The sequence below is a fragment of the Rousettus aegyptiacus genome, unplaced genomic scaffold (assembly GCF_014176215.1).
Source record: "Rousettus aegyptiacus isolate mRouAeg1 unplaced genomic scaffold, mRouAeg1.p scaffold_m13_p_6, whole genome shotgun sequence".
In the NCBI taxonomy this organism is placed as follows: domain Eukaryota; kingdom Metazoa; phylum Chordata; class Mammalia; order Chiroptera; family Pteropodidae; genus Rousettus; species Rousettus aegyptiacus.
In genome coordinates, this window is record NW_023416309.1 from 71,501,590 (window position 1) to 71,517,463 (window position 15,874).

Genomic DNA, 15,874 nt, shown 5'->3' on the forward strand with positions numbered 1-15,874 from the left:
CTCACGCTCTGTCCCATCACGTGGGAGTAAGTCGCATTGCAGCCAGGGAATTAGTTTTGTTTTGTGTGTTTCTCACGTAGTGTCGTCAGATCTTAAGGGACCCAGTTGATCCGTACACCCAACCCCTTATTTCATCAGAGCTAGATGAAGATAACATGGAGAGGGGGGTTCCTGCTCAAAGTCAGCAGGTTGCCATGGTGATTTCTAGACCCTCTGAAGCTCAGATCTCCTGGTGCTTCTACTCCCAGCAAAATGATCTGTTTGGGGACTCCTCCCCACTGCCACATCCAGGGGCAGCAGGGCCTTGCTTGGAGCAGGTATGTAGAATTTGAAGGTTGGGAATCAGCCTTGGTGAAGCTGCTGGTAGGTACAGGAAGGCCTTTTAAAGGAAGGTGGGAGGTTTTCCCCAGGGACTAAGGGAGCCTGAGAGGCTTGTCTCGTCAGCAGCAGCTTGTGTGGAGGATAGGGTATTTGGAAGAAGGAAAGGAAGAAAAGATAAATAGTAGTGAAGATGGGTGAGCAGGTGGGACAAGAATTGTAGCATGTGACCATGGAGGCACAAGAAGGATAAGGGAGGCCTTTTATTTTCCCTAGAGGGCCTGAGATTTGCTTCCCCAGGACGCAGCTGCAGGCTATAGGGGTGATCAGTTGGCTGTTAGGAATACTCCTTCCTGCAGTCTTCCCTGGGGAGGACACATTTTGAAACACTTCCTGAGTTGGGGAGGGGAGGTGACATGTTGCCCCCATCTCTGCAGACTATTGATGAAGTACGATTAGTTATGAACCTACAGCTGTGTTTTTGCACCACTCCCCCTGCCCGTACACCCGCTAGTCCCACTAGGGGCTCCCCTCTCTCCTTGCTCCTCCCTCCCTGGTCCTCCCTCTGCTGGCTGGTGACTCACTCAGCTCTTGTGCAACAGCTCAGGCTCTTGCTCTTGGAGAAGAGCTGTTTTCCTCCATGCTATAAGCTTCCCTCCTGATTTATGTCTTTTTATTTGGGTTAATGCTTTCCACATTTAGGTCTAAAGATTAGTATGTGGCTGGCTTATTGCTGCAACCACCAAAACCCCAGTGCCCAGCTGGGGTCTGGCATGGATAAGGCAGCCAGACAACTAGACAGGGACTGAGGAACAGAGAGCAGCTGGACCGTCTGGCCTCCATGCCTCCAAGAGGGAGGCTGAAGGCCGAATGCAGCCCCCACTTCTGACTTGCCAGGGACTTGTCTGCATGCCTGTTTCCTGTGGTGGGCACACATCGTGGAGGGATGTGAAGAGGTGATTGCCTCAAGCCTGTAACTTCCCACTGAAGAAGCTCCGTCCTCGGGAAGTGAGAGGCACAAGTTGTAGGGTGTGGAAAAACGTTATCTCTGTGGCTTTAAAAGACGTTGCACAACAGTGTGTGTGTGGGTTTTTTTTCTTCTTCTTCTTTTTAGAACAATAATATTACCTTTGTTGCTATGGCATTGTTGTGGGGGTGGCTAATTGGACCAAGGCCTGATACAGGCTGGTTTCTGGTGCCCATAGTGATTATCAGATGGTAATCATGGGACCTACTTTCATTTCTTCCCTAGAGTGGAAGGCTGGCAGAGGGGATCATTTGGTGGTATCTGAGGGGTGCCTTGACCTCGAAGGGACCCTGGGATGTGGTGGCACCGTGGTTGGAAATGGGATCTGAAGCAGGGATTTAGTCAGGGAGGACAGTCCCTGGTTATTTCTAAGGCTGGCTGACAGCCTAGATTTGCTGAGAGCCAGGAGTTTGGGAACTCCTCCTTAGAGTCCCCAAACCACAGGGGAAGGGATATCCACAGCAGGGAGAGGGTACAGAGGTACCCGTGGTATCTCTGGAAGCTTATGGCCACTCTGCAGCTGGTAACCTGGGCCCACTCGCCTGGCAGGTACTGTCTTCCCATTGAGATTGTAGCATCAGTGCAGAAGATTGCGTATAGTGTGTGTTTTAAGTTTTTTTGTTGACTATACATACCCAGAAGTGTGTCTTGGTTAATTTAACCCTTATTGATAGGTAATATATAGATCAGGTCTGGTATTTAAAGGTACTAAGGAATATAGAGTGAAAAGTTGGCCTCCCTCCAGTTCTGTCCTCTATCTGTCAGTTTCTTTCCCCAGAGGCAAACAAGTTACCAGTTTCCTGCAGAGACTTTCAGAAATAGCGCAGGCATTTACAAATATATGAGCACCTTTATTTTCCTTCATACAGGTCATAGCTCCCTCTTTCTTCCATACGTTGCTTCTGCTGCTGCTTTTGTTTTGTTTGTTTGTTTGTTTGTTTTTATGTTTTTTAACCTGCTGAGGATACCCTTGTATATCTGTCATTCCACACGTGGTGAGTAACCCAGAGCAGAGTATGTGTTTGTAGTTTTGATGGCAAGTACCACATTGCCTGCAACCAGGCAAATCTATCTTACCTGTCCACCAGCAGTGTTTAGGAGTGCCCATTTCCCTACAGCCCATTACCAGCACAGTATATTTTGACATTTAAAAATTTTCCGTATGGAAAAGTTTTGTCTTTGCTTTCAGTTGATTTCCTCTCCCCATCTGTCCCCTGTACTATTGCTGCCTCTCATGATGGCAGTGAGTGGGTGGTGTCCCTGCAGGCTCCTGAGGACCACAGGGAAAAAGGACCCTTTGTTCCTTAGACTCTCCTCAGGGCAGCGGTCTAGCCCCTCTGCAGGATGGCAAATTGTTTTACGTGCTGTCAGCCCAAGGGAGACCTCTTTTTTTGACATTTGAATTTTCTGCTCATGATAACATCACTAGAATCCATTTCTTACATGGCTGCTTCCTTATCTTTTCCTACTTCTTCCTCTCTCTAATCTTCATCTTCCCCCACATCACAGCGTGCAGGAGTTGTATTTCTTGTTTGCAGTTTCCTCACTCTGCTACTTCTGCTTCTCACTGTCCAAAGAGAGTGTCTTTCCATTGAAACGTCAGACTTGGGCAAATATCTCTGGATACTATTCCTAGTTCTGCATCTTAAGACACATGCTTAAGAATGAATTCTAGGGTAAAATGGGGGTGTGATAGCTGCATTTTTCTACCTCTTAAGTTTTTCTAGTAAGAAGATTGGAGCTGGACTCAGAGGTTCTCTAAGCCAGCACAAGCCAGTAGAACTTTCTATGATGATGGAAATGTTATATATTTGTGCCACTCAATACAGTATCACTAACATGTGGCACTTGAGATATGGCTAATGTGTCTGAGGAATTGGGTCTTCAATTTTTTAAAATTAATTTATATTTAAATAGTTACATGTGCTTAGTGATTACTATATTAGAAACAACACAGCTCTAAGCTGTGCACTTTTCAGGAGGCAAATAAGAGTCTAAGAAGCAGAGTGTATTTTGATCTGTGTTTCCTCAAGTCAAAATATGGAAGCAGTTCTTTCCAGGGTGGGGTGCCCAAACTTGGTGACCTCTTTTTGGAGCTTATGTACTTCCTCTATTGGAAACACTATTGAGGTTGAGTTACAAGGCCCATCAGGGAGGGTCCCAAATTCCAACTTGGAATATTGGTTTTTCTTGAGAAATTTCGATATCCACAGATGTAAGCAGCAGGCACTGAGCTAGGCATGGTGGGTACAGACATGAACAAAGCAAGCTAGGCCTGTCCACGTGAAGCGTCTTGTGGTATTTTTCAATACAGGAGTTAAATACAGATATATAAGTTTGGAAAATCATGATCCTTTACACTTAGAACTTTTCTTTGTTGAAAAGGATTAAGAAATACAAATTGCCAGTTACAAAAATAGTTGTGAGGATGTAAAGTACAGCTTAGGGAATATAGTCAATAATATTATAATAACTATGTATGGTGTCAGATGAGTGCAAGACATATGCGCTGATCACTTCATAAAGGATGGGATATCAATGTCCAACCATTATGTTGCACACCTGAAACTAATATGTTATATGTCAACTGTAATTGAATAATAAATTAAAAAAAAAAACCTTTATGTGTTAAGAAGAGGAGATATATTCATTTCCCGTTGCTGCTGTAATAAATTGACACAAACTTAGTAGCTTAAAACTACACATTTGTCCTCTCATAGTCCTGAAGGTCCACAGTCTGAAATGATTCTTATGAGGCTAAAATCAAGGAGTCGCGGGGCTGGAGGTTCTAAGGGGGAAATCTATTCTTTTCCTTTTACATCTTCTAGAGACGCCTTCTTTGGCTCATCGCTGCCCATCATATTGCCTCTTCTCCCCCCATTTCTGTCCTCACATAGGCTCCTACCCTCTCTGCTCTTCTCTTTCCCTTTTATAAGGACCCATGTGAGTGTATTTAGGCCCCACCCTGATAATCCAGCTTAACCTCCTCATTTTAAAATTTTAACCTGATGACACCTGCAGAGTTTTCTTTTATCATATAAGGTAGCATTTGCAGGTTCCCGGGATTAGGAGATAGACATGTTTGGGGGCCATTTTCAGCCTGTTATGGGGGGTAACTTTCCAGTACTTGACGAAGAGCAAGTTTGTGTGGGAAGGTTGTTAACCAAGTCGGTAACTTCCCAGGTGTTCTAAATTGGTGGAAATGGCAAAACTTGAGCGACTCATGTTGCAGGTCTGATGTTCTGAAACAGTGGGTCTCCAATCCGGTGGGTGTGTGAGTCGCCTAGGCAATGTGGAAAAAGGACAGGCCCAGATCCTAGCCTTCTTCAGTGAGTCTGGACCTATGTGTTCTTTCTTAACTTTCCAGGTGGTTCGGATCCTCAGTGAAGTTTGAGAACCATTGCTCTTATGAATAATCTCAGGGATTATCTGTGTGTGTGGAGGTGGAATGTCTTGTCTTCTGTAAGTGCTAAAGCAGGGTTGTAGACAGGAAGTGCTGGAGAAGACCAGAGGAGGGGCCAGTGTCTTCACAGGAACTGCCACCTATGCCACACCTGATAGGCAAGAGAAGGTGTGGCTTCACCAAGAAGCAGAGAGAGAGAGAGAGAGAGAGAGAGAGAGTGCTATGCACAGAGGGAAAGTCCTTGCCAGCAGCACTGAGGTAGGAATAAGCATGCCACATTTGGGCACATGGAGGCTATTTGGGGCCGGAAGGGGCAGGGGCAGGGAATTGATTTGACAAGCAAAATATTAGCAAGATTAACCTGCTTGTGTTTGCAGGGTTGACTGGAGGGCAGAAACAGGATTCTGTTTGTAGTACTGTTAGGGTGGAGTGGATGAAGGCCCTGACTGGGTGGTGGCAGGAAAAATGGCGAAATGGTTATGGCTGTGAGAGATGTCAGAGGAAATAAGAACATAACATAAGTCTAACAATCAATTAATACTAATTGAGCAGAGTGTGTTGGGCGCTCTACTCCATGGGCACAGGAGGAGATGCTGGAATGTGGTGGTGAGCAAGATGGACAAGGTACCTGATTGCATAAGTATACTTAGGGGTAAGGTGGAGTGGTAGAGTTAGGCAATAAGCAGACAAACACAAATAAATAAGGGAAGCATTAGCCAGTGGTAAATGCTGTGGAGGGTTAAGTGGATTCCTGTGATTGCAAATAACTAACTGGTGGCTTCTTTAGATCAGGTGTTCAGGGGAGGCCCCTGCAATGAGGTGACATTTAAGCTGATGTTTAGATCCCGCCATAGGAAGAGGTGGGGAGAAGGCACTTAAGGCGTAGGGGACAGGAAGTGAAAAGGCCTTAAGGAAGGATAAAACTTGCCACATCCAGGGACTAGCCAGGACAGCATAGTCCAGTAGAAATTTCTGCGGTGATGAAAATGTACTTTATGTGCACTAGCTGTGTGGCCACCAGCCACATGTGCCAACTGAGCACTTGAATTGTGGCTGGTAAGACTTAGGAGCTGAACTTTACATTTTGTTTTGATTTTAGCTGACTTAAATTTAACTTTAAATAGCCATGCATAGCCAGTGTCTGTTGTATTGAACAGCGCAGAGCTAGAAGATTGGTGTGTCTGGACAGAGTGTGTGGTATAAAATAGTGTAAGATGAGGTAGATGGAAGGCAGACTTAGTGCTTTATAAATTAGGCTGGGTAGCTTGGATTTCGTTTTTCTAAGAGGAATGCAAAGTCTTTGGATGATTTTACTTAAAGGATGACATATCTGCTTAATGTTTTGTAAGTTCTCTGGCTGCTGTGTTGAGAACGAATTGTAAAGGATGAGAAATGGTACAAGGAGACCAGTCAGAGCATTGTAATAATATAGAGGAGTGTTGATGGTGCCTTGGGAAGGTGGCAGCAGTGGAAACTGAGAAACATGGGTGGATTCTAGATGACCTTTGATGGTAGAACTGACTGGAGTGGAGAATTGGATGGGGAAGGTGGGAGAATTGTATGATCCTAGGTTTGAGGTTTAAGCAACAGTATGGATTGTGGTGACATTTGCTAAAATGAGGCATGGAGAGCAGGTTTTGTTTGGTTTTGCTTTGATTTTGGAAGTGAGAAAAATGGATTCTTTTTTGGATTTGCTAGAGATTCCTGCTGATCATAAGGGGTACATTGGTAGAGGTCATGGCTAGAAATATGGATTTAGGGTCATCAGGAAATAGAGGATCTAAAAAGCCATGGGACAGGGTCTGGCCACCAAAGATAGTGTGTAGATAGAAAAGTGGGGTATGTGCAGGAGTTTGTGGCAACATTTAAGACTTGGAATAGGAGGAAGATCCAGAAAAGAAATTACTTGAGAAAACCTGTGAACTGCTGTGGAAGCCAAGAGAAGTCGTGATTTCCAGAAGGAGGGAATGCTGAATGTTGTTGGCTGGCCAAGGACTCCAGAAGAGTCCAAGGTGCCCTTGGATTTCATAACAGCATGGAGGTCACTGGTGACAGTGGGAGAGTAGGCTCAGTGGAGTGGTTAGGAGAGCATTAGAAATAAGAAAGTAGAGTTTGTGGCTATAAGCAACTGTTAGTAAAAACATTTGCTGTGGTGAGAAGCAAAGGAATATAGGGAGGGACTGGAGGACTAGGGTCAGAGGGTATATTTCTCTCTCTAGCTCACTCTTCAAACTAGGTAGTACATGATGGTAGGTAGAAAGCCGGTAGGTTGCCTTTGTTAAGAGGATCGACTTTTAGTCACTGTAATGGGAGGGAAGGTTGAGAATGTGGGCACTGATATGGGTTGGATGGAATTTGGGCAGTGAGTTTATGAAGTTACTGTCAGATTGCTCAAGACTAAGTGAAGTGTTTTGAAGATGGAGAAAAAATCCAAGGTATAACTATAGTAGGGGTGCTAGATGGCTTAAATTGTGCTTCTCAAATTTGAATGTGCAAATGAATCACCTGGGGATTTTGTTAAAATGCAGATTCTGTATTTCTAACAAGCTCCCGTGTAATGTTGATGCTGCTGTCCTTGGATCCCAATTTGAATAGCAAGACTCCATAGCACTTCTGCAATGGGAAGCTTAGGAAGACACACAGTTTCCCAATGTGTACAGGGGATGCCTAAATTATTTGCCCATTGAACTTGCATTTAGGGCCAAGTAGCAATGGTTGAGTGCTTATTTGAGATTTGTGGCCATCCATTTAAAGCAGGTCTTCTCAATGTTAGAATTATCTGGGGAACTTAAAAAAAAAAGGTGTGTGGCGGGGGGACTGGGAATTTTGATTGAGATTCTGAATTAATTGGTATAGGGTGGATCCCAGGCAGCCTCCTTTTTAAAAGCTCCCCTTGTGATTCTAATGTTTATCCAGGGTAGAGAAGCTCTGGTTTAAAATACTATAAGGTGGTATTTTAATATCAAGGAGGTAGCCATTGGAGTAGGTAGCCAAGGTAGGGTTAGAGGCAGGACTGACCCTAGGATGTGTGGGCCTCTGTTTACGTAAACAGTTAGAGTCCCTTAAATCAGCCGCCAAGGCTAACCTAGCTGTCCTCTTACATTGTCCCACCAAAGAAATCCCATGTCAGCCAGTAGGAGTAATCTGCCCACCAGGCTGTACTTGTGGAATTTGCATAAGATCCTGGGATGACCCAGTGCAGAGCTCCTCGGGGCATCTGGTCTACTTTATGTTTAGGGTTCTTGGGTGGAGGGACATATTTGGGCCTGGGGAGGGAGTTGCTCAGATGGTCTGCCAGTCCCCGCTGGTCCCAGGCCCCTTAGAAAATTTTAGAGAAGATACTCAAATGGTGAGTCCTCTTGAGTCATGCAGCCTGGTCATGAACAAGGGTAGAGGAATAAAAAGGTCGAAAATCTGAGAGCCCAACTTGTAAGATGGATCCTATTATCCAGTGGCTGAAACTCATGACAGGAATGATGGTGGAAATCAGGGACTAAAGCATCTCTTCATGTGGAAAGGAACTAATGCCTCCACAGCCAGAGAGGACCTGAGGTCTGTGAACAGCCACGTGAATAAACTTGGAAGCAGATTGCCCTCCAGTCAAGCCTTGAGGTTACTATAGCCCTGGCAGTCACCTTGATTGCAGCCTCATGAGAAACCCTGGGTAAGGCTCAAAGTCTGGGTAAATTGTACCCAGAGCCCTGACCCACAGAATTGAGACAGTGAACGTCTGTTGTGCGAAGCCGCTAAGTTTTGTCCTTACTTGTTATGCAGCAGTATGTAACTAATAGAGGAGGCAAAGGCAGCATCATTAGACATCTCCACCTTTTGGCTTTCCTTTCCTCTGTGTTGACTTTATTTTCTACCCTAGCAACCTCCTCAGAAAGATTCTAAAAACTCTGTCATTCCAAAAAGAAAGAAAAAAGAAAATTGGTGAGCAGCTTCCAAAGGGAGCCTGGGGTAATGACAATGATTGGGAGGTGGGGTTAGCCCCATCCTAACCGTATGGACTGAGAAAGGAACAAAGGAATTTAGGGTCATCAGGAAATAGAGGGTCTATTTCCTTTGGTACCCAAAGGAAAATCCAGGTCGGTTGATTCTAGAGGAAGGAGAATAGACATCTACACCAAATGATAAGTAATATGGAAGTGATGGAATCCTTGATGTTAGCCCGGATGGGGTTTGAGAGAACTGGTCTAGCTCTCAGGCAGAGAGGGAAGCTAAATGGTTATTGTCACATAAGCCAGTGGAAAAGTCTGAAGGCAAAGCCTGTTACAAGATGGGGAATGAGGGCTATAAAAGGCCTGCGGGAATTAGTGTTCCTCATTTTAACTGTGAGAGAGTGTATGTGCCCACATCCAAGTGAAGACATTAGGAAGGGAACACAGACACCAGGGCAGGCAGATAGAGACCATGTTTTTGAGTAGTGTGATGGCAAGATTTTGATCATCTGTCTTAACAGAAGATTGCAGGTGGGGCTAGAATATAATGAAATTAATCACAAAAGGCAAGACTGTAAGCAACCCTATAAATCACTCGTTTCAACATCTGAAAAAACTGGAAAGATTCCGCCACGGTTTCTTTTAACTAAAAGTTTGTTTTTTTTATTCTGAGCCTTTAGAACTAAAAAGTAGGGGAATAAGTGGATCCCAGCCTCCTCTTCTCTCTTTCTTTTTCTGGTCTCCTATGTAGGTTCTAAGAAGCTGGGCTGATCAGCTAAGATTACTTTTCAGGCCCAGTAGGAGAAAAGTCCTGGCCCTTCACTGTCCCTGTCATATTCCTTTTGGTATGAAATGGAGGCTGAGAGTTTCCAGTGAGTTTGGGAGGAAGTTAGCTAATCATGCTGTCAGGTCTGCAATGTGATACTTCGTGAGAGTATAACTCAGGAGTAAGACCAGCTAGAGGGCACTTTATGGACTGGCACACTTAGGTGGTGCACCCAGGGTGACAAATCTACAAAAGCCATGGAAATGTCGTTTCCTTTTAAAAATCAAATGCTGTGTATGTAGGCATGTTTGCACTGCCTGCTCTGCCTTGGGATGGCTCTCTTTCCTATTGCCCTGGGTATCTCCATCTTACTGGGGGTTAAAGGATTCAGCTCGTGCTTGGCCATGCAACTTGGCTACCTAAACAAGAATACTGGGGGGAAAATATGTTGGAGGAGGAATTAAGAAATGTAGTTCACCCCTCAATTTCAGCACCTGTGTGGAGAGGCTGACTGCCTCAGCTCCAGGTAGGAAGCAGATATCTGCCAAATCCATCCCAGGGCATTGGGAAGATACCTCTCTCAGATCACTTAACACTGTGACCATGTTTAAACTTTTCATGGGCCAGAAAGGTTTACAAAGTCCCTGCCTGCTCAGGCTTCAGCGTTTATGGTGGAAACCTAGCAGGGCTTCTACATCACTGGGCCCTGTGGAACCTGTTCTCAGGAGCTTTGGAGGAATGCATCCAGACCTTGCAGTGGGCAGGTGGAGCAAGTGTTATTTGGTAAACAGGGGCGTGGCAGAGGGAGCGTTGGATGGGTGTGTCCCCAGCTTCCTCTGCTTTTCCAATGACTCATTATTGACTTCGATGCTGGAAGGAGCCTCAGAGTTAGATCATCAAATCCAGCAGGCTTATTTCACAAGCATGAGGAAGCAGGGCTCACAAAAGGTCCTGGGAGCAGTTAGTGGACATTGGGTACCCATCTCTTACCTCCACACCCACAGCTCTGCTCCTCAGTTAACTTTTTTTGGAAAATTTATATTCAAGTGGAGATGAGTGCCTGCTCCCGGGGGGGAAAGGGAAAAGGACACGTGTGGCTTCCTGAGCTGACCCTCATACCTTCTTGAATGCCACCTTTTACTCTTCCTCCACTGACTGACTCAGTCACTGGGACAAGAAGGCCTTAGGCAAATAAAGGCTTCCTTACTATTTGGTGGCCTGATCACCCTGTCCTCCCATTAGGTTAATTCTGTGCAGCGAATGCAGAATAAATATCTAAGCAAAAAATCACCGAAATACAGTATGAAAGGGGAGAAATGGCAAAGGGCCGACCCAGCTATAAGGGAGAATAGAAAGTGGTGGTCAGAAGAGTCATTTTGCATCAGCGAAGGAAGCCATCTCCTGCTTTCCTGGCCAGGCTAGCCCTGGGGCAGGTTTCAAGGCAGTTCTCACCTTCCAGGTCACTACCCAGCACCCAGAAGAGTTCCCTGGGCAGGAGAGAGGGGTTGTGTGAGGTAGATGGGAGCATAGGGACCTAACAGACCTAACAGGAGTTTGAGGCTCCCCAGGGTCCCTTGGGCAAAAGGAAGTGGGTCCCTTGCTTCTTATTTTTACTTCTTCTATTAGCCAGGAGGTCTCTGACACCTGGATGGTAGGAACTACAGCCAGAAACTGATACTTAGCGATGCTTTTTAAAGACTGTTTAAACCAAAGGTTGAAATTAATGGTGTTATGAAACTTGTGGTCTTTAAAAATGTTTTTTTTTCTTTTTGAACTGTATATTCTCTTTCTATGAATGCTTAGGAAGAATTTCTTCTGGTGTCAGGATAGGAACGGTTATGCTGCCCCTGAGCCAAGTGGCTTATTTTATCTTAGGGACACTGAGGAGTGTTTAGCCAAATGTGTTTCCCTCTTTGTACTGGCTGCAAAGTTCTATGCCAAATTTGGGGCCTGCCTTTTGTGCTAGAAGATTGCATGGAAGAGTTCCCTGACCTCACCCAGACCTTATCTTATTTTTTCTGCTATTTCCTCATCATTTAATGTTGTTCTGTAGGTGTCTGGATCAGGGAAGACAGATTGTGGGGACTTTCACTAATTCTGTTCTGTACTCCTGATTGTCACAGAGCAGGGAGAAGCTTTGCTTTCCAGCTTCTCCCTGCTCTGAAATCAGACCTGCTGAATTTGACGTTCCTTCTTTGGGTTTTGTGCCCACACTGCACTTTCTCCTTAAGGGCAGCCACTCCAGAAATAGGACAGCGTGGCAACCTGCCCTGTATAATTAGGATGATTTATTTCGCTGTTAGAGACACCGGGCCATGTGAGGGTTTACCTTGAATCCGTTCTGAGTGCTGGGCTGAACTTGTAAAAAGATGCTTGACAATTAGTGCCGCGTGGAGCCGCCCTCCAGCTCGGGCCTGCACAGGTTTAATAAGAGTCAGCCAGTGGCCAAGGCACTTTTTAATGGGACACTTAGGTCCCCATTTTCTGAACCTCTCATCACCTCAGCTTAGGGCCTCAGAATATTGGAATGCTGGTGGCAAGAAAGATGGCCCCCAGCAGACAGGCTGCCTGGGGTCTTGTACCCACCCCTCCTTCCTTTCTTCAGACTACAATTCATCTCTCTGAAACCCCTAACAGCCACAGTTTTACTTGCTCACTAATTTTCTTTTGTTTTTATTATTTTAAGCAGCACAAGCTTTTCCTCTTGTTTTGTGTACTGGAATTGTCCCTGGTGCAGCTGTACCTTCACGTCTGTCTGGTTGAAGGTCTAGTGGCCCTCCCCTCTGTCTCCTCCCGGCACCAGCCCCTCAAGTTTTATTCCCTCCGTCCCCCTCTCCCTCCTGAATACCCTACCTAATACATTGATGCCTTTTGTTATTTTTAGTTACATTCTTTATAGAGCAAGGGTCCCCAAACCCTGGGTCATGGACCAGTATCAGTCCATGGCCTATTGGGAACTGGGCCACATAGCAGGAGGTGAGTGGCTGGCAAGCAAGTGAAGCTTCATCTGTATTTGCAGCCACTCCTCAGCACTAGCATCACCTCGTCAGCTCCACCTCAAATCATCAGGCATTAGATCCTCATAGGAGCACCGGTCCTTGATGCCAAAAGGGTTGGGGACCACTGCTATAGAGAGGATTCTCAGGGACCTGTGCATTTCAGAACTGAGGAGAGCATCCGAATTCAGCACAGCTTCCATTTCTCTGCGGTAAAGAGGACCTCAGCATTAGATCTGTCCCTGGACCTGGACCATGTCTCAGTCTTTGTTTCAGACCACAGTGGTGGCTGACTGGCTACATTCTGAGACCTTGAGGCTTGCTGAGTCAGTCCTCTTTATAATGATGAAGGCTTCCAAACTGTTTGAGGAAATTGTTCAAAAAGCCCTCTTCATTCATTCATTCATTCCACATGATTCAGTGAACCTTTCTTGAATTTCTACAATGGGTGAAGCATGTCTGCTTGGGAGCTGTGGGACATGTTGACATTTTGTAGACACTTGGCCTCCTTGTCCTAGGAGCTTATACGTCCTTGCTGAGCTGAGACAAACACATGCCATGCTCCAGCAGAAACCTTTTATGACAAGTGCTTTTGATATGGTATTGACAATGAGTGCCCCTCAAACGTCCTGGTCCAGTTTTTCAGTAAGTCCATCTTTGGGGCAAGAACCACATGCTTAGCAGAAATCGGGGTAGCTGAATTCTAGTGGTGGTGCTGAGTCTGTGTCAATAGCTCTCCTGTGAGGCCAGGCCAAGCTCACTCTGAAATCTGGGCAGATAGGGAGTCTCCTTAACTTTTGACTCTCCTTCTGTGATGATTTCCTCTTTGGGTTTTCCCCATGCACACCCAAACCCCTTGAGTGACTCTCAAGGAAGTAGGAACCACAGGTTTTCCCTTTGTTTGAAAGAAAAAAAAAAAAACACCAAAAAAACAAAAAAACAAAAAACAGCACTATCATGTAACCACAGGGTTTTATGGATCCTTAGCAATATCTGCTGGTGCCCTGGGAGGTCCTTTGTTAGACTGATTGATAGAATCATTTAATAACTTAGGAGCCACTCAGGGCTTTCCAGTTTGGTCCGGTGGGATCCTTGTAACTTCTTTGCCTCCTCTTCTTGCAGGGACCCCTGGCACTGCGTTCTCTCTGGTGTCTAAGCTACAGCACTGCCCTCACCTCATCTCTCTTATGGGTCTTTAACTAGCTCTGATGCATTCCTATGAGCTAATGGCTGTGTACCATCTCTTTTAAGACTCCTTTTCTTCTCCTCTAGAAATGTGTGTTACTGAACCCAAGTTAATCTGAGATTATGCCTGACTCATAGCAGGCTCTCTCAGGATTATTTCTTTCACCCTTCAAGATTTATTAACTAGCTTTGATCTAGAATCAGAATTCCCTACCTACCAGCAGTTCCTTCTGATTTCAACAGTTTGTGCAATCCAAGTTTATTCCCTTTTCGCGTCATGTTTAATTCCCTATCCTTGGCTGTAACCCAAACTCTGTTACCATTGCCTCTGTCTGTTTAGAGATCTCAGAACAAACCTATGTTTCTTAAAATGGTTTGGTGGCAGGGGCTGTGCCAAGTATTGCATGCAAATGCTGCGTGAAAGCGAAGGAGGCATGATCCCCGCTCTCAGAGTCTCCGGGGAACATACATGACCCTATTTATCCTCCTGGGTACTATCAGTGCGAGATAGTACACATTCTAGGCTGATTAGCTAATGACTTTGGATTGGGCTAATGCTATGCCAAAAATGTGAGTCACTCAGTTACAGGTATGGACGATAGTGAGCATGCTCCGTTGCCATGGGAACGTGAACATGTATTCATCTCGGAGCAGAAAGAATTCATTTCCACTCCTCTGGTATGTGGAGGTTTCCCACACTGTTCTTCAGGCACAGCTGTTTTTCCTAAGGCCGCAGTGTGCTCCTCACCCATCCACCGTTGCTCTCTCCTAGGTAGGTGTCCTGGTTCAGTGTACGCAGTTGAAGCTTTCACTACTTTGTAGGTGCAGCCAACATCCAGTCATGCCTCTGATGCCTCATTTGAAGTTTCAGTGACCTAATTATGAAGTAGGGAAAGGAGAAGATCCACTGTTTTCTTGAGGTGAGGCAGTATGATGAGGTGACAAGAAGTAGGCTTTAAAGTTGGGCGTATTTGGCTCAAGTTCTCTCTCTGTTACCTATGAGCCCTATAACTTTGCAAAAAACATTTTTCTTCCTCTCCTGTGTCCTCATAGGTAAATTGGGACAATCCCAAGTTTACCAGGATATGGGAGAACGAAATTAAAGCATGTCAAAGTATTTGGCATATCACTCAACAGATCATTCTCTTTCATTCTATCTCCCAGCAGCCATTGAGAATCCTGAGAACTTAGCCAGGTGTCTGACAAGCCCAGGGACAATTATCTAGAGTTCAGAACTCTGGGCTGTGGGCCCGGTCAACCTTGCACTGGTTGGGTGATGTGTCACACAGGGTTCTGTAGTTGCAAACATCAGAAACTGATTCTGGCCGATGTAAGCAAAGTGGAATTTATTACAAAGATACTGTAAGGTCACAGAATGAGCAGGAGGCTTGGAAAACCTGAAAACAGATAGAAACCAAGGTGCTGAGCTGAGTCTGTTAACAGGCACAGTTTTACAGAAAAAATGGTGTGGTCAGGTTTGCTTGGTTGTGAAGGATGAATTCTGCCCATCTCTGCAAGTGTCAGCAGAGCGCATCTGGAAGCAAGCATGGGTCACACACCTTTGCCCTGTGCAAAAGGAAGGAACACCCTGAGACCCCTTCACATTTTAGTGAGAGGGCTGGCACCTAGATAAATAGCATCACAGAGGAAGTGCCCAGTGGGGGAGAGAGATTTCCTTAAAAAAGAAGTGGGGTGCTGTTGGGATGGATATAGGACAGTGGGTAGCTTAAGCAACAACGTATGCTCCTGTGCTCTTGGACAAATCTCACTTTGGGCTTCTTTTATGAAAATGAGAGACTCGAACTAGATGATCTCACTGAACCTTTTGAATAGCCAACTCTTCTACTAGGCAGAAATATGAATTAGCATTATTAGGTTTCTGAGTTGTTCATTTTCCCCCTGAAAACTCCCGTTGTCCAATATACATAATTAATAACCGTTATTTTCTAAAATCCTCTTAATCTTTGACAAAATTTTTCTACAGAATTTATAGCAAATTTATCTACCATTTATTTTTTAAAAATCAATGTTACCGAGCTATAATTTACCATAAAACAAAATTCACCCATTTTAAGCGTACAAGTCAATGACTTGACAAATGTATATACTCATGTAACTACCACTCTAATCAAAATACAGGAAATCTTTCCAGAAGGTTCTCTCTTGCCCATGTGTAATCAGTTTCTCTCCTCTCCTCCCACTCATCTCCTTGGGTCACCTCTGATTACTTTTCTATAA

General features: G+C 45.0%; 1 protein-coding gene across 3 annotated transcripts in view; it reads left to right on the plus strand.

The window, feature by feature from the left end:
* Positions 1-15,874, plus strand: part of GAS7 (growth arrest specific 7) — a 204,867-nt gene that overhangs the window by 54,799 nt on the left and 134,194 nt on the right. The window contains exon 1 of one of the 3 annotated variants that reach the window (XM_016121293.2): positions 3,865-5,006. The exons of the other annotated variants lie outside the window; for them this stretch is intronic. Within the exon in view, the coding sequence (XP_015976779.2) occupies positions 4,891-5,006 (116 nt within the window). The 5' untranslated portion in view covers positions 3,865-4,890. Of the gene's footprint in view, positions 1-3,864; positions 5,007-15,874 lie in introns of those variants that run through there. 3 annotated transcript variants of the gene reach the window in all.